Genomic DNA, 15342 nt, shown 5'->3' with positions numbered 1-15342 from the left:
AAACTACACAGTGCCATGCATGCATTATTAAAGAATTCAACAAAGATCACCAAATTGGCAATGTAATGGTCAATGCATGTGTTTATGTGCATTTTTTTTTTTTTTATCCTTATGCGTCCTTGTGTGGTATTGGAAGTGTGCTGTGTAACTACCATGTCTGCTAGCCTGGAGGATAGCATGCTACTGATGCTTAGCTGAGACACTCCAAGAACACACAGCCACACACATTCATGTGTTGAAACTGAAGAGGGCACTGTGTGTTTTCTGCCAGTTCCTGAGGTGGTACGGGGCACCCGGCTGACAGCTACAGTAATAGACCTGAGCCCTTGGGTAGAGTATGAGTTTCGAGTCCTTGCGAGCAACTCCATCGGGACTGGCGAGCCCAGCAAGCCATCCAAACAAGCAAGGACAAAAGGAACATGTACGTACTGAATCTGTTTTAAAAACTGACCAGTATACATATCATTTACCCAACTTTCTGAATTGTTTAGGGAATACTTTTTTTGGAAATACTGTTCCCAAAATGTTTATTAATGCTGGAGGAAGGGAAACCGTTAGCCTTGCTCTGTCCATACATAAGTGAAGTTATCAGCTAACACTAGCAAGCTTGGTTGCATGAGAAACTCAAGGGGGGAATCACTCCACGTCACGCGGCATTCCTGAGGAACGCAAACGGTGACCGTCCGTGTTCTTATGGTAGGCGCCGGGTTATGGATAAAATCTAGTATGAAGCGCCTTGAGGCGACTTTTGTTGTGATTTGGCGCTATATAAATAAAATTGAATTGAATTGAATTGAATTGAATAGTAGAATGATGCTCCCGCAGTAATACACGTTCCAGCCATGTATTCCAGCCCTAACCTTATCCCTAACCTGAACCAGCACTTTAATGACATTAAATAGTGTTTTCCAAAGCGATTTTAATAAAATGAACGAACATGTGTAGATTGATTCCAAACCGTTCTCATATTTCCTCATTTTTCCGATCTCGTCATTTAGGGATGTGTTGGGTGCCCGGAAGCGTAATATGTTGATGATTTGTCACCTAGCGTAAAATATTACGCCTCGAGAGTGAGAATGTGTTGGTGTCACAGCACCTGTCAAAGTGGCCACACCCCAACTCCAGTTTCCAGATGGGTGATCAGCCGCCATAGATTTGTTATGAAACTATCCATAGATGTCAGAATCTTTTTTTGTGGTTGGCTGTAAAGATGCTTTTTAACACTGTTAAGTTGGGCATTTCAACATGGGAGTCAATGGGGATGAGCACGCTTTTGGAGGCTCAAGTGGCCATGAGAGGAACTGCAGTTCTTGCTACTTGTAGTATGTTGGCTTCAATGTTCAGCCTTGGTTCCTGCTTATTTCCACCACGTAATTCCCACCCGCGATGGACTTTTTGTTTTCAGTCAAGCATATGTTCATTAGTCAGCTTGACTGGTTCTGTTAGATCTTCTTACATCTGGACAGAGTTTTTTCACAACTTCTGTCTTTAGTTCAGTTTTTTTTCCGTTTTTGGGATTCATTTTTTCAAGTAACCTTTGACAAGTAAAGGGTATAAGCATATTTTGTAAAATGTCAACCAATAGGCTGTCCTGATAGGTGGAGCGCATACCAAAAAATGCTCTCAGGAGCTCCCGGCTTGAGTCCCAATGGGCAAGACATTTGCTCCGTTTCGTTCCCCCTACACACTTCTCTCTACACATGTGTCCAATAAATTTAGAAATGCTGATAAATATCTTAGGAAAATAAAATACAAAAACCTTGAATATACAGTCAGTGTGCTGGATATCATTACTGCCTCAAAAGAAAATGAAAGTCTCATTCAAATTGCAAAACATCTCTAAAAGCTTCTTTTAGCAGTTTAACAAGTTTAGATTCTTTACGTGTTCCCTTTTCAACTCGGAGATGGGAACTTTGCTGATGTATCTGAATGCTGAAGTTCAGGCTTGTCACACACTTACCTCTCTTAGCAATTTAGGATTTGCTGGAAGGAGCATTATTACATGTGCCTTTGCAGTGTCATGTGAAGTCAACCCAGCTAAGCTGATCTGTCTTCTTCCTTTAGCTCCGAAGGTCACACCAGCTAATGTGAGCGGAGGCGGTGGCAGTCGCTCCGAATTAGTCATCACATGGGAGGTAAGCAAGTTTGCTCAAGACCCCTTCACCCATGGAGGAGGCAGCCAGATATCATTATTCTCTGTGGATGTAGGCCTCTGTTTCATTAATAACAGCTGAACTGCTTAATGTATGGCATTTCATTTTTAAGAACAGAAAGGCAATAACTGCTGCTGTCACCCTGGGGGAGAGAAAAATGCTTTTGAGGTTTCAATAAGATAATTAGACTCAGTTGTTCCTTCGAAGTTCCGGCTTTTTTCTGTGATTATTTTCTCACTTTTCTCCTCTTTTCTTTATTTTTCCTTTTTCGTTCTCTTTCTTTTCTTATTTTTACAAAGCCCCCCGCATATCAGCCCGGCTCCAAAAACGTATATTTGTTCAAGCTGCTGCTCAGAATAATCAGCTCCTGCTGTGAACCATTTCACTGTTGATGTTTCAGTATGCACAAGTGTGGTTAAAAGGTAACTTCCGCCAAGCGAAGCCCCTGTTTTGCCTCAGCCCCTGTTTTGCCTCAGCCCCTGTTTTGCCTCAGCCCCTGAAGTTCTTTATGCCGTTCTGTTTTCACACAAAAGCAGGGGCAGCAGGTTGTTCATAACTATTCCTTTAAGAAATTAAGAAAAGGCGTCTCTCCCCCAGGGTAACAGCAGACATTTCTATTCGCATGGCTGCAACCCAGGGCCTAGAATATAGCTCAAGATATGAATGAAGGTCTGCGTCAATGACACACACAACTCTATATTGGTCAGCCAACATAGTCAGCCAAGAGTTTAGTTTACTTTAGTATGAAACAGAAGACTTTGAATGATTTCTTTGGACTGTTGTTTTTTCCAGGGTGGAACGCAGCATGTATTACTAATGATTTTTACAAAATAAGAATTGGATGCTCACGTTTGAATTTCTCTTGGATTTTCTCTAAAGTATGCAGAGTCAAAAGTATACATACAGCTTCAGATATATACATAGACCCCACATATATTTGCTTAAATGTTTCAGTTGGACCTTGACCAGATGTTTTTGGTAGCCAATTTAGTTAATTTCAGTTAGAGCTCGACTTATTTCTTAGTGAGCAACCTCTCAGTCCATAGCGATGTAAAACTTAGTTCACAATGGACAGTGACACTTTCAGCAGGTTCTAGCTCATGGCAGGCTTGAGCTTTGGTCGTTTCTGGCTTGTTTCTAAACATCTTAATTAACTTCCTCTCATCTGAGGGTCACAGTTGGGTCTTCATCCAAACCTTGGCAACTCTCATGTATTTATTTTTAATTAAAAGACAAAACATTACCCTAGGATTGATACTTTTCACCTCATAAATGTACAAATGCTTAGGCAATATCAGTAGCAAACGCTGTGTACAGAATAGGGTTTAAAGTTTCATTTTTTTCATATCTGCTACAGGTGACCCCGAACCCACCATTAGTTACGATGCCAAATTCACTAAACCCTTACTTACTGAATTAAATTCTAAAAGGTTTTTCACATTTTTTTAGAAGTAAGAAAAACTGCATAATATAAAAACCATTTGTTGTATTTAGAGGTTAGCTCTAATAACTGCAGAGAAAAATCAGCAAACATGAGAGAAGATGCAGTTTTGCTATGATAATAGTAAAATAATAACAAAAAGTTGAAAACAAAGAGGGCTCAAGAATAAATCCCTGAGGGACACCACAGCGTATTCAAGTGTGTTTGTTTCTGTCTGATTAGTACTGTTTTTTTGTTTTTTCAAGAACCTTTAAAAGCTTTGGGTGGTCATTCTGAATGTCTGGAGACCATAAACACTTATTCTAGCAGTTTTAACAAGTTTTATCAAAACAGTAGACCCTTCTTCTCTCCAGACAAAAAAAAAAGATGTGCTCTATGTATCTTTTAGTAGACCAGAGTGAAGAGGTTTGGTTTATTCACTAGAATAATGGAGCTATAAATATCTGAAGCATGACCACGGCTACGGCTATGTTATCATGCTGAGTGCTTTGTACTGTGTAATGGATGTGTCTACTTATAGTTTTTGTGTGTTCAGCATGTTTTATTTGAAGACAAGCATTGCCTAAAAAACTGAAAGCCTCGTGTCTGACCATATTTCATCGCATCGTCACATGGCAACTGTAGTTAAAAAATAAAATATAAAGACATAGAGTTGCAGTGTGTTTATTTTCCTTTCTTTTGCAAGTGCTCACACAGTGTTGTTTTCCTGCAGCCTGTTCCGGAAGAGCTGCAGAACGGACCGGGCTTTGGCTATGTAGTGGCTTTTCGACCCCACGGCGCCACAGGCTGGATGCAGGCAGCCGTACCCTCCGCTGAAGCATCCAGATACGTCTTTAAAAATGAGAGCATTCAGCCCTTCTCCCCTTTCCAAGTCAAGGTTGGGGTTTACAACAACCTGGGAGAAGGGCCATTTGGACCTGTTACCACTATCTACTCTGCTGAGGAAGGTGTGTATGATTTGGAGTAGATCTGCATGTCTAGCTAGCAGTGATTCATCACTAAAAGACTGAGTCAGTCCTCCTTTCTTTAAATGGCAGCAGCGATCTCGCAGGCAGCCTTCTTCTATCAGCACTCGCAGGCGTTTTCAGCATACTTTCCTCCCTCTGTTGTTCTAATAAAAAGAAGGCGCTTTGAAACTTTTTTGATGTTCTCTCTTTGAGGGGTCATCAAACCGCAGTACAACTTCTAAAACCAGTCTTTACACATTAACTCCAGAGCCTGGCCGAGCGCCCACCAGGGTCCGCGCCAAGAGCCTCTCTGCAACTGAGATTGAAGTTTCGTGGAAAGCTCTGCCCTGGAACGCCAACAAGAAGAGAGTGCTGGGCTACGAGGTGAGCTCTGATGAAATACCTTGTTTGTGTGAGTTTTCCCCTGGATGCATTTCCTGTTTGTATGCGTGTGTGCGCACACATGCCAGCTAATGCTGTACAATCTTGTTGTCTTCTATTATTGATGAGTGTTCGAGACTTATGCACCTTGGGCGTACGAGATAATAGCTCGCTGCCTGCATAATGGTCCAGCCGAGTCCCAGGCCTGTGGGTTTGGTTGTGTTTCTCTTGTTGCTTACCTAAGTACTGTAACCACCCCGATTAGCGTGCTGATGCAATACTCCAAGGGATAGAATGCTTAGCTTCTAATCCACACAACATAGCAAGCAGTGGCTCTGCAGACTTTCTCCGTCAGTTCTTGTCATTTTAATTCTGCTCACTGTTGAAATCCAAGATGTGGACGAAGACGTTTTCATCGTTGGACTGCGTAAAATGCCAGAATTATAAATTGTTGACCACTCAAAAGCAACAGAGGAGCAGGCCCTCAGCAAACCATTCCTGTGAGGAAAGGCAAATTATATTTGTGCTGTCAAGCATGCCCGCTGTTTCAGCCCTGACAAGCAGGGTGACAAAGAAAATCTGTTATCAGTGGACATTGATGGCAGGGGATTTTTATGGATTCTTTCACTTTTTTTTTATTTATTTATTTTTTTGTTTCCCCACTTTTGCATATTTGACCTCAATCTGTACAAACAAAACTTAAACAGAACACACATCTGCCCGGCACAACGGAGGAACACAGTTCACAAGGCGCACAAGGTGGCATGCTGCTAAAGCTTGTTTTCAGACCGCTCACAGCTTCCATCCAGTTGAGTTCACATCTCCCTGTTTCCAGTTTGCACCTCACTGACAGGGTGTAACAGAAAGCTTTTAAGGTGTCCATCGTGCTTTCTGCATTCACGTCTGCGGTTCTACCTTGTTGCTTTTCAGCTGAGGTACTGGAGTAGAAGTGAAAGGGAAGACACGGCCAGCGTGCAAAGGACTGTAGGAAATCAAACATCTACTATTATCCGCGGGGTGAAAGGCAGCACCGCATATTACGTCTCAGTGAGGGCGTATAACACTGCAGGAACGGGGCCTCCCAGCACCACCGTCAACGTTACCACCAAAAAGCCACGTAAGTATGGGATCAAATTAGAGCCTGCAAGAGATTAATGGCTGCCTGAGTTATATTGGGACTAAACTCAGATAAAAGGTGGCCTATTTTAACCTGAATAGATCTCTATAGTAACTTTCACTGATCATATAGGCCAGTCCAGAGTAGATTATCTTCAGAGTTTCAGTTAAATATCAGCTAGAATCAGCACATTAGGCTCTTTTAGGGATATACAGATTATTTCAACTGGTTACCAATATCCCACTGAGCAATTTTCTGCTGATTAGAGGTCTAAATATGCATCAAAATGATACACAGCCATAAAATTGGGATCATGTTGGCTCAGACGTGAAAGTCTGGTAGACGTCTATATCACCGTCGACATTATTTCAACAAGCAAACACATTTGTTTGTGTTTTTTTTGCATGCCACATTTGATTGTTTTACAAAATGATCGTGAAGAGACCCCAGGTACACAAAGGACACTGATTTAGTATTGCCAATATGAAATCAGTATTTTCTTTATTGAAAAAATTGTTCATTCCATGCATGCATCAGTTATGCAACTGCTTACTGCAGTTCATGGTTGCCAGGGGGTTTGAGCTTGTTCCAGCTGTCATAGAGTGTATGCATATGTACAAAAGACGGCAGAGTTATTAGTTAGTTTCATCTCATCTGAGAAAAAGATGTGCTTCCAGTATGCATCATCGTTTTCCATGTTTTCCTCATCATACTTCTGTCTGGTTTAAAGTTGCAGAAGAGTTTTTCTCGATCTCCAACCTCGAGTACATTCCTGTGCAGAGTGCGAATCCCATTAACTCTTTACTGGGATTTTAGGTTTTATAGAACCAGCTAGCACAAACAAAGGCTGGCTATGTTACAGTTGCTTCACAGTACACCCATCTGATCAGTGTGCCACTGCTCAGCTATCATTTTAAGGTAAATGATGTGTTTTTGCTCTCCCAGCACCCAGTCAGCCACCGGGTAAAGTGGTGTGGAACACGTCGAACTCCAAGATTATACTGAACTGGGAGCAGGTCAAAGCCCTGGAGAACGAGTCAGAGGTCACTGGTTACAAAGTAAGCATCCAGACGCCTTGTTTTGTTAGAAAATTCTGTCCCGTGCCACGCTGCCATAATTCGATCTCGTCTTCTTCAGGTGCTGTACAAGAAGAATCGACACAGTCGCCCCAGCGTCATGGAAACAAACACCACCTCTGTAGAGCTGGCGCTTCCTACTGACGAGGATTATATTATCCAGATAAAGCCATTTGGTGAGGGAGGGGAAGGCAGCAGTAGCAGGCAGATCACCATCCCAAGGATACCAGGTCAGTGGAGAGCTAGTTAGTGTCTCCCTCGTGGCTGAGCTGAATAATCCCCTCTCCTGCTGCTGTCTTGGCAGAACAGATTAGCTGCTCCAAAGCGACAGAGACTGGGGAAATAATGTTCTACATTTGACATTTGTGTAATTACAGCTTCTACGTGACACCAAAAAAGTATGTAAAGTAAAGTATTCTATTTAGAGTCATTTCTGTGCCTCACTCTGCTGCTCAAGGAGTAAGATGAGAACATGTTTTAGATATTTTTATCAGCTCTTAATTGCTAAAGCAGGTTGAAGAGACGTCTCTTTAATAAGAAAAAGGTGGGAAAAAAACTCATTTCTCTCATAGACTAACAGCCTTGTTCTTTTCAACACCTTTTCCAGGCCCCAACGCAGTCGGCTCAGCATCCAAGGTCTCCACTCTATCAGCACTCAGCACAATAGCACTGTCTTTCACAGCGCGGACATCTTTATGACAAACGTCTCGCAGCAGGCGTTGCATCTGATGTGAAAACGGCGCTCCGGCAGAACGCAAACAAAGCCCACTCCGGTGTAACTAGATCCATTCATTTAGATTTTAGAAGCAAAAAGAAGACGCCGAAGGAAAAAACAACAAAAAAAGACAAAAAAAAACGCCATTGAGATAACAGGGAAGGGGTCCCCTTCAGCGCCCAGGCTAAGTAAGGGAGATTGACCGATGTCGTGACTATGTTGTTACCAAAGCAGCTTTCATAAGAAAAAAATAATCAGAAAAAAATGTCTTATATGCATTTTTTTGTATGACACGTTGAGCTTTTATAGATTTTCTTTTCTTAAATAAATTTAAAGTCTGTCTGGGCGTATTGGGTCAGAACATCTGCATGACAAGCAACATCATCAAATTTTCGAGTCTGGAGGTGAAGAATGTGATTTGACAGATCACCCTTTGTCATCTAAAATAAGATACTACTTGTGACTTTGGTTCCAGCAGACCAAAGTGAGTTTTTTTTTCTTCATTTCTGTTTCTGCACTATTTAAAAAACAAAAAAAAGCTTGTCTCAAAGGACTGCATCGACAGCTTTGGCATATGCTGCTATTAATCCCAGTTTGTAAAGAGACAACTAGCATTAGACTTTACATGTTAATGCTTTATCATTTTAGGAAAGTGGCTTTGGGTCATCTTGATATATCAGATAATCCTAATAGGCACTAAGCTTGGAAAGTTTTGTCAAAGCAGTCACATGAAATGTGAACAGTGAAAGCGTTATGAGTTGCAATCATTCCTCCTGTCCAAAGATGGCATAGCTCCACTGCAGCCTCATGTTAGCTTAATCGACACTTGTGCTAAAGTCCAACATGAGGTTCTGGTCTTGGCTGTGCCGTGCTCAGACCACACAATTATTTTAATAAACATGCTCAGTGTGTCACGTTAAAAGATTCCAACGTCAGATGTTCTTATATGTTGTTTTTTCTCTGAGTCAGAACATATTTGGAGGGCTAAATTATCAGCAAAAGCTAGCTTGATTAGCAAGAAAACCTAAAGTGTACAAGTATAACGCCCCTAAAACTGACCAAAATTAAACTATAACTACTTGGACAAGCTGTACCTCACAGCAAGTAAGTTATAGCTTGTATCCCAACTGTATCCTTTTTTTAATGATAATCCTACTCAGAATTCTCTCAAAACCCACCAACACCTCAAACATGGTTGAGGAATCCAGTTCAGTGACTGAATTAGTGAAGGTGAAGGCTACCTGGCTGCTTGGCCAGGCCACATCCCTAACTTTAATCCAGAAACAAACTCCAGACATGTAAGCTATGAAAATAGTTCGCCCCAAATACAATTTTTATAAACTGTATATACCAAGCTTTTTAAATAGCAGCTGTAAAGAAGTTAATTGAATCACTCTAGTTGAGCATTTTAACACAAAAGTCTATTAGAACGTACTGTCTTTTGGAATCAGCCTCAAATGACCATTGAAGGATTTGCATGTTGGTTGTAAGCTATCCAATATGCAGCAATAGTTTTTTGTCAGCTCTCATTCACTCAACTGGCTAAAACATGCCTCATAACCTTGCTACATCTTTCTGGCCATGGTACTTTCACGCTAATATCCAATAGTCTTAACCTAGCACTGACTAAATGTTTTTTTGATGTGCCAGTTCCCCTGTTTGTGTCGCCTTGCTGTGCTGCAGCAGTTTTACTGCTATGAAGACAGAACAAACCTCCACGCTAATAGCTGGACTTTGCTAACTGTAGAATGCTAAAATGTTTCTGCTGAACTCTAGAATTCAGTCTCGGACCACAGATCATACTGCAATTGCACTTGGAAGAGAATTTAAACAGCCGGTACGGACAGAAGGAATGATCACAGGGAGCAATAACTGGTTTATTTGTATAGCGTGAGTCTAAATCCCATCATCCTCGATGCTAAAGCATTAGCATATTAGCATGCCACGTTTTTGGTGCCAGTCCCTTGAGAGGTCGGGTTACCCAACAGCTCCCAAAATGTCGATGAAGTACTTAAAGCCATCCACGTGATAATTACCGACTTTGTAACCAGATGTAACATCGAGCTATCGTTGAGAGCTTCTCCCCTGGGTTCCTCTATCATGGCCGTTTAACAGCAATGGGAGCCGGGCCCTTGTGGCTGTCTCATGCTCCTCATTCTTTAAGTTAGCCCTGTGTCTAGAGCTATTCTTTGCCTTCTGTGTGCCTCATCATATGTTCAAAATCCTCAGGTCCTTAAAGAGCCTTAACTTATCATATGTATATCAAAAACATTAGAAACATAGGACTATGAAGCAGCCGTGGTGATGTTTACATGCAGCTTTGTGGATAGAAAACTGTATGTTGTGAGGGGGGCCAGCATCCTTTTCCTGATGTTACAGAGGTGAATTTGAATGGCATTCTGCTGTTTCGCATGGGATATTGGCAATATATGAGGCCTGGTGCATTTTTATAGGTGTGTATTCTTAATAAAAAAGACAATGCTGCTGATCTTTTCCTTTTTCCCATCGTCTCCTGATGCCATGTGGGGCTGCTGTGCTACGCAGAGTACAGTGCAGTTTGTATGTAGCTTGTAATCCAGTTAAGTAGTTTGTAGTACGTTGAAGGGAAGTGTACTGTAGGCTACTGGGTCTTGCTCAGAATCATGCATTGAAAAATGTGTAATATACTGTTTTGTACACTTCAGATCATTTATATAAAAGAACCTTTCTAAAGAGATGATTTACTTGGTTTTTATGTATCAACTCTGTTTCATACTGTAGCTAACTGTTGCTCAGCATGACTGTAATTTGTCCTCTCTTACGTCCATTTGCAAAACTGACTGAATGGCTTAAGGACCGTACAAGGTTCGTGCATCTGATAAGTTTGTGTATACTGTGCGTGTACCATGAAAACTGAACCACAATCAGCCCAATGTCTATGCTTCTGTCTCAGTCAGCCCCTCTGAGATGTGCTGGGTCTTCTGCTCATATACGCGCCACAGGAGAGTTTCTTCTGTTGCTGTTTGTTGTTTATACTGTGTTAATAAAGATTACCGATTTATAGAACAATGCTGAGTGCTGCTGGTGCATCAATATGATATCGGCCTGCATGACATATTGTAAGAAAGTGCCCCTCTTGAACTCTGTGATACACCTGCACCATTTCATAGGTTTTATTACAACATGCCCTGAAGGCAGGTAAAATACTAGGAGGACTTCATTCAGTGTAGTGCAGTCAGACTCGGGACATCTTCCCACTACAACTATGACAGAATGTGCCAATAGCACTCATTAATACTAATAGTCTGGAGAAGAAGCACAGGAATTTTAGATCTCCGTATTTAGCAATCAGTCTCTCTTTTCAGATATTCCTTAGCTCAGAATGTGTTTTTATCTCTGTCGATTTTCTCTTGAGAAGTGCCTTCTTCCATGCAAATAGCTGCATTTTTATCTTTAAGCAGATTTTTTTTGTTTTGCCTGAATATTCTCGGATCTCTATCTGCCTCTTCATCCCTGCCCAGACTAATTTTTAAAACTCTGGACTGTAACAGAAATATTAACGATTGACTTTGTCTTTCCATTAATCTGAACAGGGTAACTTCCCCCCCCGGCCTCAGCTGTTCTCTTAATGATCCACGGCCTTGCCTACCCAAGTTGCAATTTGTCCTCCAGGACGTCTTTTTTCATTCTCTTTATTAATCTATTATTCTTAATTTATTTATTTTAGCTTATTTGCAAGTCTTGGGCCTGAGTTTGCATGTTCTACTTTTTTTTCGCTCTGGTTTCCTCCCACAAGCTAAAGACGTGGATGTCAGGTGATGGCTCAGTCACACTAGAGTAAGAATAGGACTGCAACCTCCTCACAACTATGTAAAATCAGTGGCTGTCCAGTGATTGCACTGAATTCTTTTCCAGTCGGAAACCAATTGTGAATACCTGCAGTAACCGACTGGTTGACCAGAGGTTGACCGTGCAACACCCTCAACCTATGGGTGACCACTTTGAAGCAACTGCACAGATCACCTGGTGGGAGGCAACCTGTCTCCAAACAGTTGTAGTCTGACTCAGACCGACTCCAACTGCTACATGTCTCTTTGCAATGGGGCTTAATTCAACTGGTTGTGTTCCAGTTTTATATGAAAGCAAGGTTGCAGTTAAGCCTTTGTCCTGCAGCAATCACATCGCCATTTGTGAATGAATTTCTGTTATAAATCCATGAGGTTCTGGATGGACTTTTTCTTTCTCTTTTTGGGGGCGGGGTAATAATTTAGAATTAATTTTTACAAGACAGTAGAAGACACTGGAAAGGAGGGAGGAGGTGTGTGCACATTCAAATCTGCAGTAATCTTTTGGCAAATGGGTCAATCGCTCAACCCATTGAGATATATGGGCACCCAGACCTGCAATTTTTGATGATTTAATCACAGTTAATCATCATATTATCACAAATCGATCTAAATGCACGTTATTGACAACTTGACACCAGTCAGTCATCCTATTGTCATCACCGTCTTTACGTATCAAAGTTGCTTTGAAGACAGCAGCTGACTGAAAGTGTCCATGGCACAGCAGTAATTTTAGTCATGCCATGGTCTCCAACCACTGTTTTCCCCAGTGTGACTGTAGCTTAACTGGTGACTGTGATAAGGCTGAATGTGTAGCCATGAATGAATGTGTAACTGTGATAGCCCTGTAATGTTAACCAGTCTAGGTAGGAGGGGAAGAAGAAAGAAATGTAGGTTTTTGCTAAATAACAAAAACAATTACACAAATGACAAATCTGCAGCACTTGTGTGATGCTGTCAGGATGGAGCAAAATTTCTGAGGAATGTTTCCAGCAACTTGTTGTTCAAAGAATTAAGACAGTTCTAAAGGCAAAAGGGGGTCTAACTCGATACTAGCAAGTGTAACTAATAAAGTGTCCAGAGATCGTGCAGATGCGTGTTTATATATATCCTTGGACAAACAGTCTAAAAACAAGAATGATGAAGGAATTCTGCCATCCAAACCCTCTTCTCTTTATATCTCTATCATATCTCATGTGGAGAAATAACCAGAAACACAAACTGTAGACTGTATGTGTGAATTGGGCCCTGGCCCTTTAAATAGTATAATATACAAAATTGTTCAACTGAACGATTGCAGCACATTAAATCTGGGTGTTTTAGATGTCAGCCTATCCAAACAGGATTTTGCTGGTCTTCCTGAGAAGGTGAGTGCACGCAAATCTAAATAAGGAACATTTTTCCAGATATTTATAAATCTCAAAAATTCATGTGACATATTGGACAATAAGTACTCCAGTATTCATATTCATCAACTATCTGGTTTGTGCATAGTGAAGGATTTCAAACATGTCCAATATCTAGCTTTGGTGCATTAATATACAGTATCTCAAAACTGAAGACATCAAAGACAAAGTTAATATGCAAAGAGATCGGGGAAAAGATTTTCAGTGGATCAAATATTAGAATATTGTGTAAATGTTTCATGGATGGAAATCCAAAGTTGGGATTTTTCAGCGTCCAGTCTTGTTCGTTTACAGAGATGTGTCAACAACAGATCCATCAAAGGTCCAGTGTGCATTCTTCCGTATATTGTCTGTATCTGTGATGAATACAAAGGTATCACTGCCTTAGATCATACCAGATTTTAGGACTTTTATTCCAGTAATGGAGGGTGAGTAAGACCCCCATTCTGTCTTATGTTAGTTTCAGGCCACCCTTGAAGGACCAGCAGCTGTGAAAATAGCTGGATAGATGAATGTACTGAATCATGCTGGAAATATTTTATTTTTTCCTCCTAGTTCAAATATTTTTATATCAGTGTTGCACAGTTGCCAAGGCTGTGCCTTCTGCTGTTTTGTGTTACCTACTTTATAAGATATATTACTAATAGGAATAGCAATTACTTTATTTGTGAAATTCTTTCAGGCATTATCAAACACTATCAACCCATTACCTCTAGCTGCATATCCAATATTAAGGATGCCAGCTCAGAAACATGGAGCAGGAGGTGGAGTATGCCTCAGTCAGATCATCAGTGCATTATATCCACACATATGGACAGAATCATCACTTAACTTGACTTTGGACTGTAGGAGGAAGCCAGAGTCCCCAAAGGCACCAGGTGACCTTGACTGTTGAGCCTTCCTGCTAACCACTGCACCAATCAAATACCAGTGACAGATAAATATGTATTTTGTAGAGGACTGCATAATAGTTATTCTTGACAGACTTTACATGGACAAATTGATTTCACCTTCTAGCAGCGCTGACATAGCTCTAAGCGGTATCCATTATTCATTCGTTATTTATTTTGAGTAAACTGTGCAGACCTAGATCCTTTAATTCCCATCATCCAACATGTTATTGTCGCTTCAATTCCAATTCTAATTATATTAGCCCTTAATAACAAAAAAGTCTCCTCAAGTTGCTTTATATTAAATATTGAAGGTAAATACCCTCCAATAATACAGTGAAAACCCCAACAATCAAACAGCGGTAATGAGCGAGCACTTGATGAAAGTGGGAAAGAAAAATTCCCTTTTAACAGGAAACCTCCAGCAGAGGGGCGGCCATCTGTTGTGACCAGCTGGGCGTTAGAGGAGGAAGACAGGATAAAGACACGCTGTAGAAAAGAGCCAGAAACTAATAACTAATAATTAAATGCAGAGTCGTGTATAAAAACCACTGAAAGGTAGAAGGTCCGCCTCCCATCCTACTTTTAAATACCATAGGAACCACCGATAATCTGACAGCAACGTGCTCTATTGGGGTGATACGGTACTGATTAATCAAGACCTGCAATGGAAACTTATTATAAATGTGCAAATGCCAGCTGGTGATATAAATCTAAATTAAAGCTGGTAAAAAAAATCAAGGGGGTGAATTAAGACATAAGTGGATTTCTGTAGCAGCAGTGACAGACTCTGGTATGGGAAAAGCCAGAGCGAAATAAACAAATGATAAAACTGGGACACAGCCATAGTTATCTACCCATCATGGGCAATTAGAAAAAAACAATCTGTGCAATGAGACTGTATGTGGGGAACAGAAAAAAGAAGAATTTTGACTTAATTGGCTTTCCATACCAGCAAAGGCGAAACTATTATGACTTGTAAACAATGTGAAGACATCCTGCAGGTGTTTCGCAGACTAATATAAGGTGATTGTATTCTGTGTGAAGTACCAAGTGATTTTTGAAGTTCAGTGAAAATGTTGAGCATGCTTCTTTGGTTTCAGAAATCCACTAGGTGGCACTAAGAGCACCCAGAAACCCACTGCGGCCCACTTTTACTGCATGTACCGAATGTGGTCACAAGATGGCAATACAGACCAAGGCTGTTTCCATCATATTCACTCCAGCAAGAATCCTTCACTACTCTGGTGTTACAAAAGAAGCCCTTTATTTCACAAGCTGAATTGTAAATGTATGGAAATATTCAAGTAACAGAAGGGGAAAAACAAACCAAACATTTCCTCAAGTTCAAAAAGAAATCCCTCTCCCTTCATTACAGAATCAGAGACAGTG

At 40.9% G+C, this 15342-nt stretch overlaps 1 protein-coding gene across 2 annotated transcripts in view; it reads left to right on the top strand.

Moving 5' to 3' along the window:
• The window catches only part of cntn4 (contactin 4), a 184381-nt gene extending 173503 nt beyond the window's left edge, over positions 1 to 10878 (top strand). For both annotated transcript variants that reach the window (XM_084927524.1, XM_084927523.1), the window contains exons 16-23: positions 272 to 421; positions 2065 to 2135; positions 4307 to 4541; positions 4810 to 4925; positions 5853 to 6039; positions 6985 to 7097; positions 7177 to 7345; positions 7723 to 10878. In XM_084927524.1, the coding sequence (XP_084783650.1) occupies positions 272 to 421; positions 2065 to 2135; positions 4307 to 4541; positions 4810 to 4925; positions 5853 to 6039; positions 6985 to 7097; positions 7177 to 7345; positions 7723 to 7814 (1133 nt within the window). In that variant the 3' untranslated portion in view covers positions 7815 to 10878. The remainder of the gene's footprint in view (positions 1 to 271; positions 422 to 2064; positions 2136 to 4306; positions 4542 to 4809; positions 4926 to 5852; positions 6040 to 6984; positions 7098 to 7176; positions 7346 to 7722) is intronic.
• The last annotated feature ends 4464 nt before the right edge of the window (positions 10879 to 15342 follow it).

Source organism: Perissodus microlepis, chromosome 5 (assembly GCF_051167445.1).
Source record: "Perissodus microlepis isolate ML-2025 ecotype Zambia chromosome 5, ASM5116744v1, whole genome shotgun sequence".
NCBI classification, from domain to species: Eukaryota; Metazoa; Chordata; class Actinopteri; order Cichliformes; family Cichlidae; genus Perissodus; species Perissodus microlepis.
The sequence above is the reverse complement of the archived record's forward strand: the minus strand, read 5'-3'. Positions and strand labels throughout refer to the sequence as shown.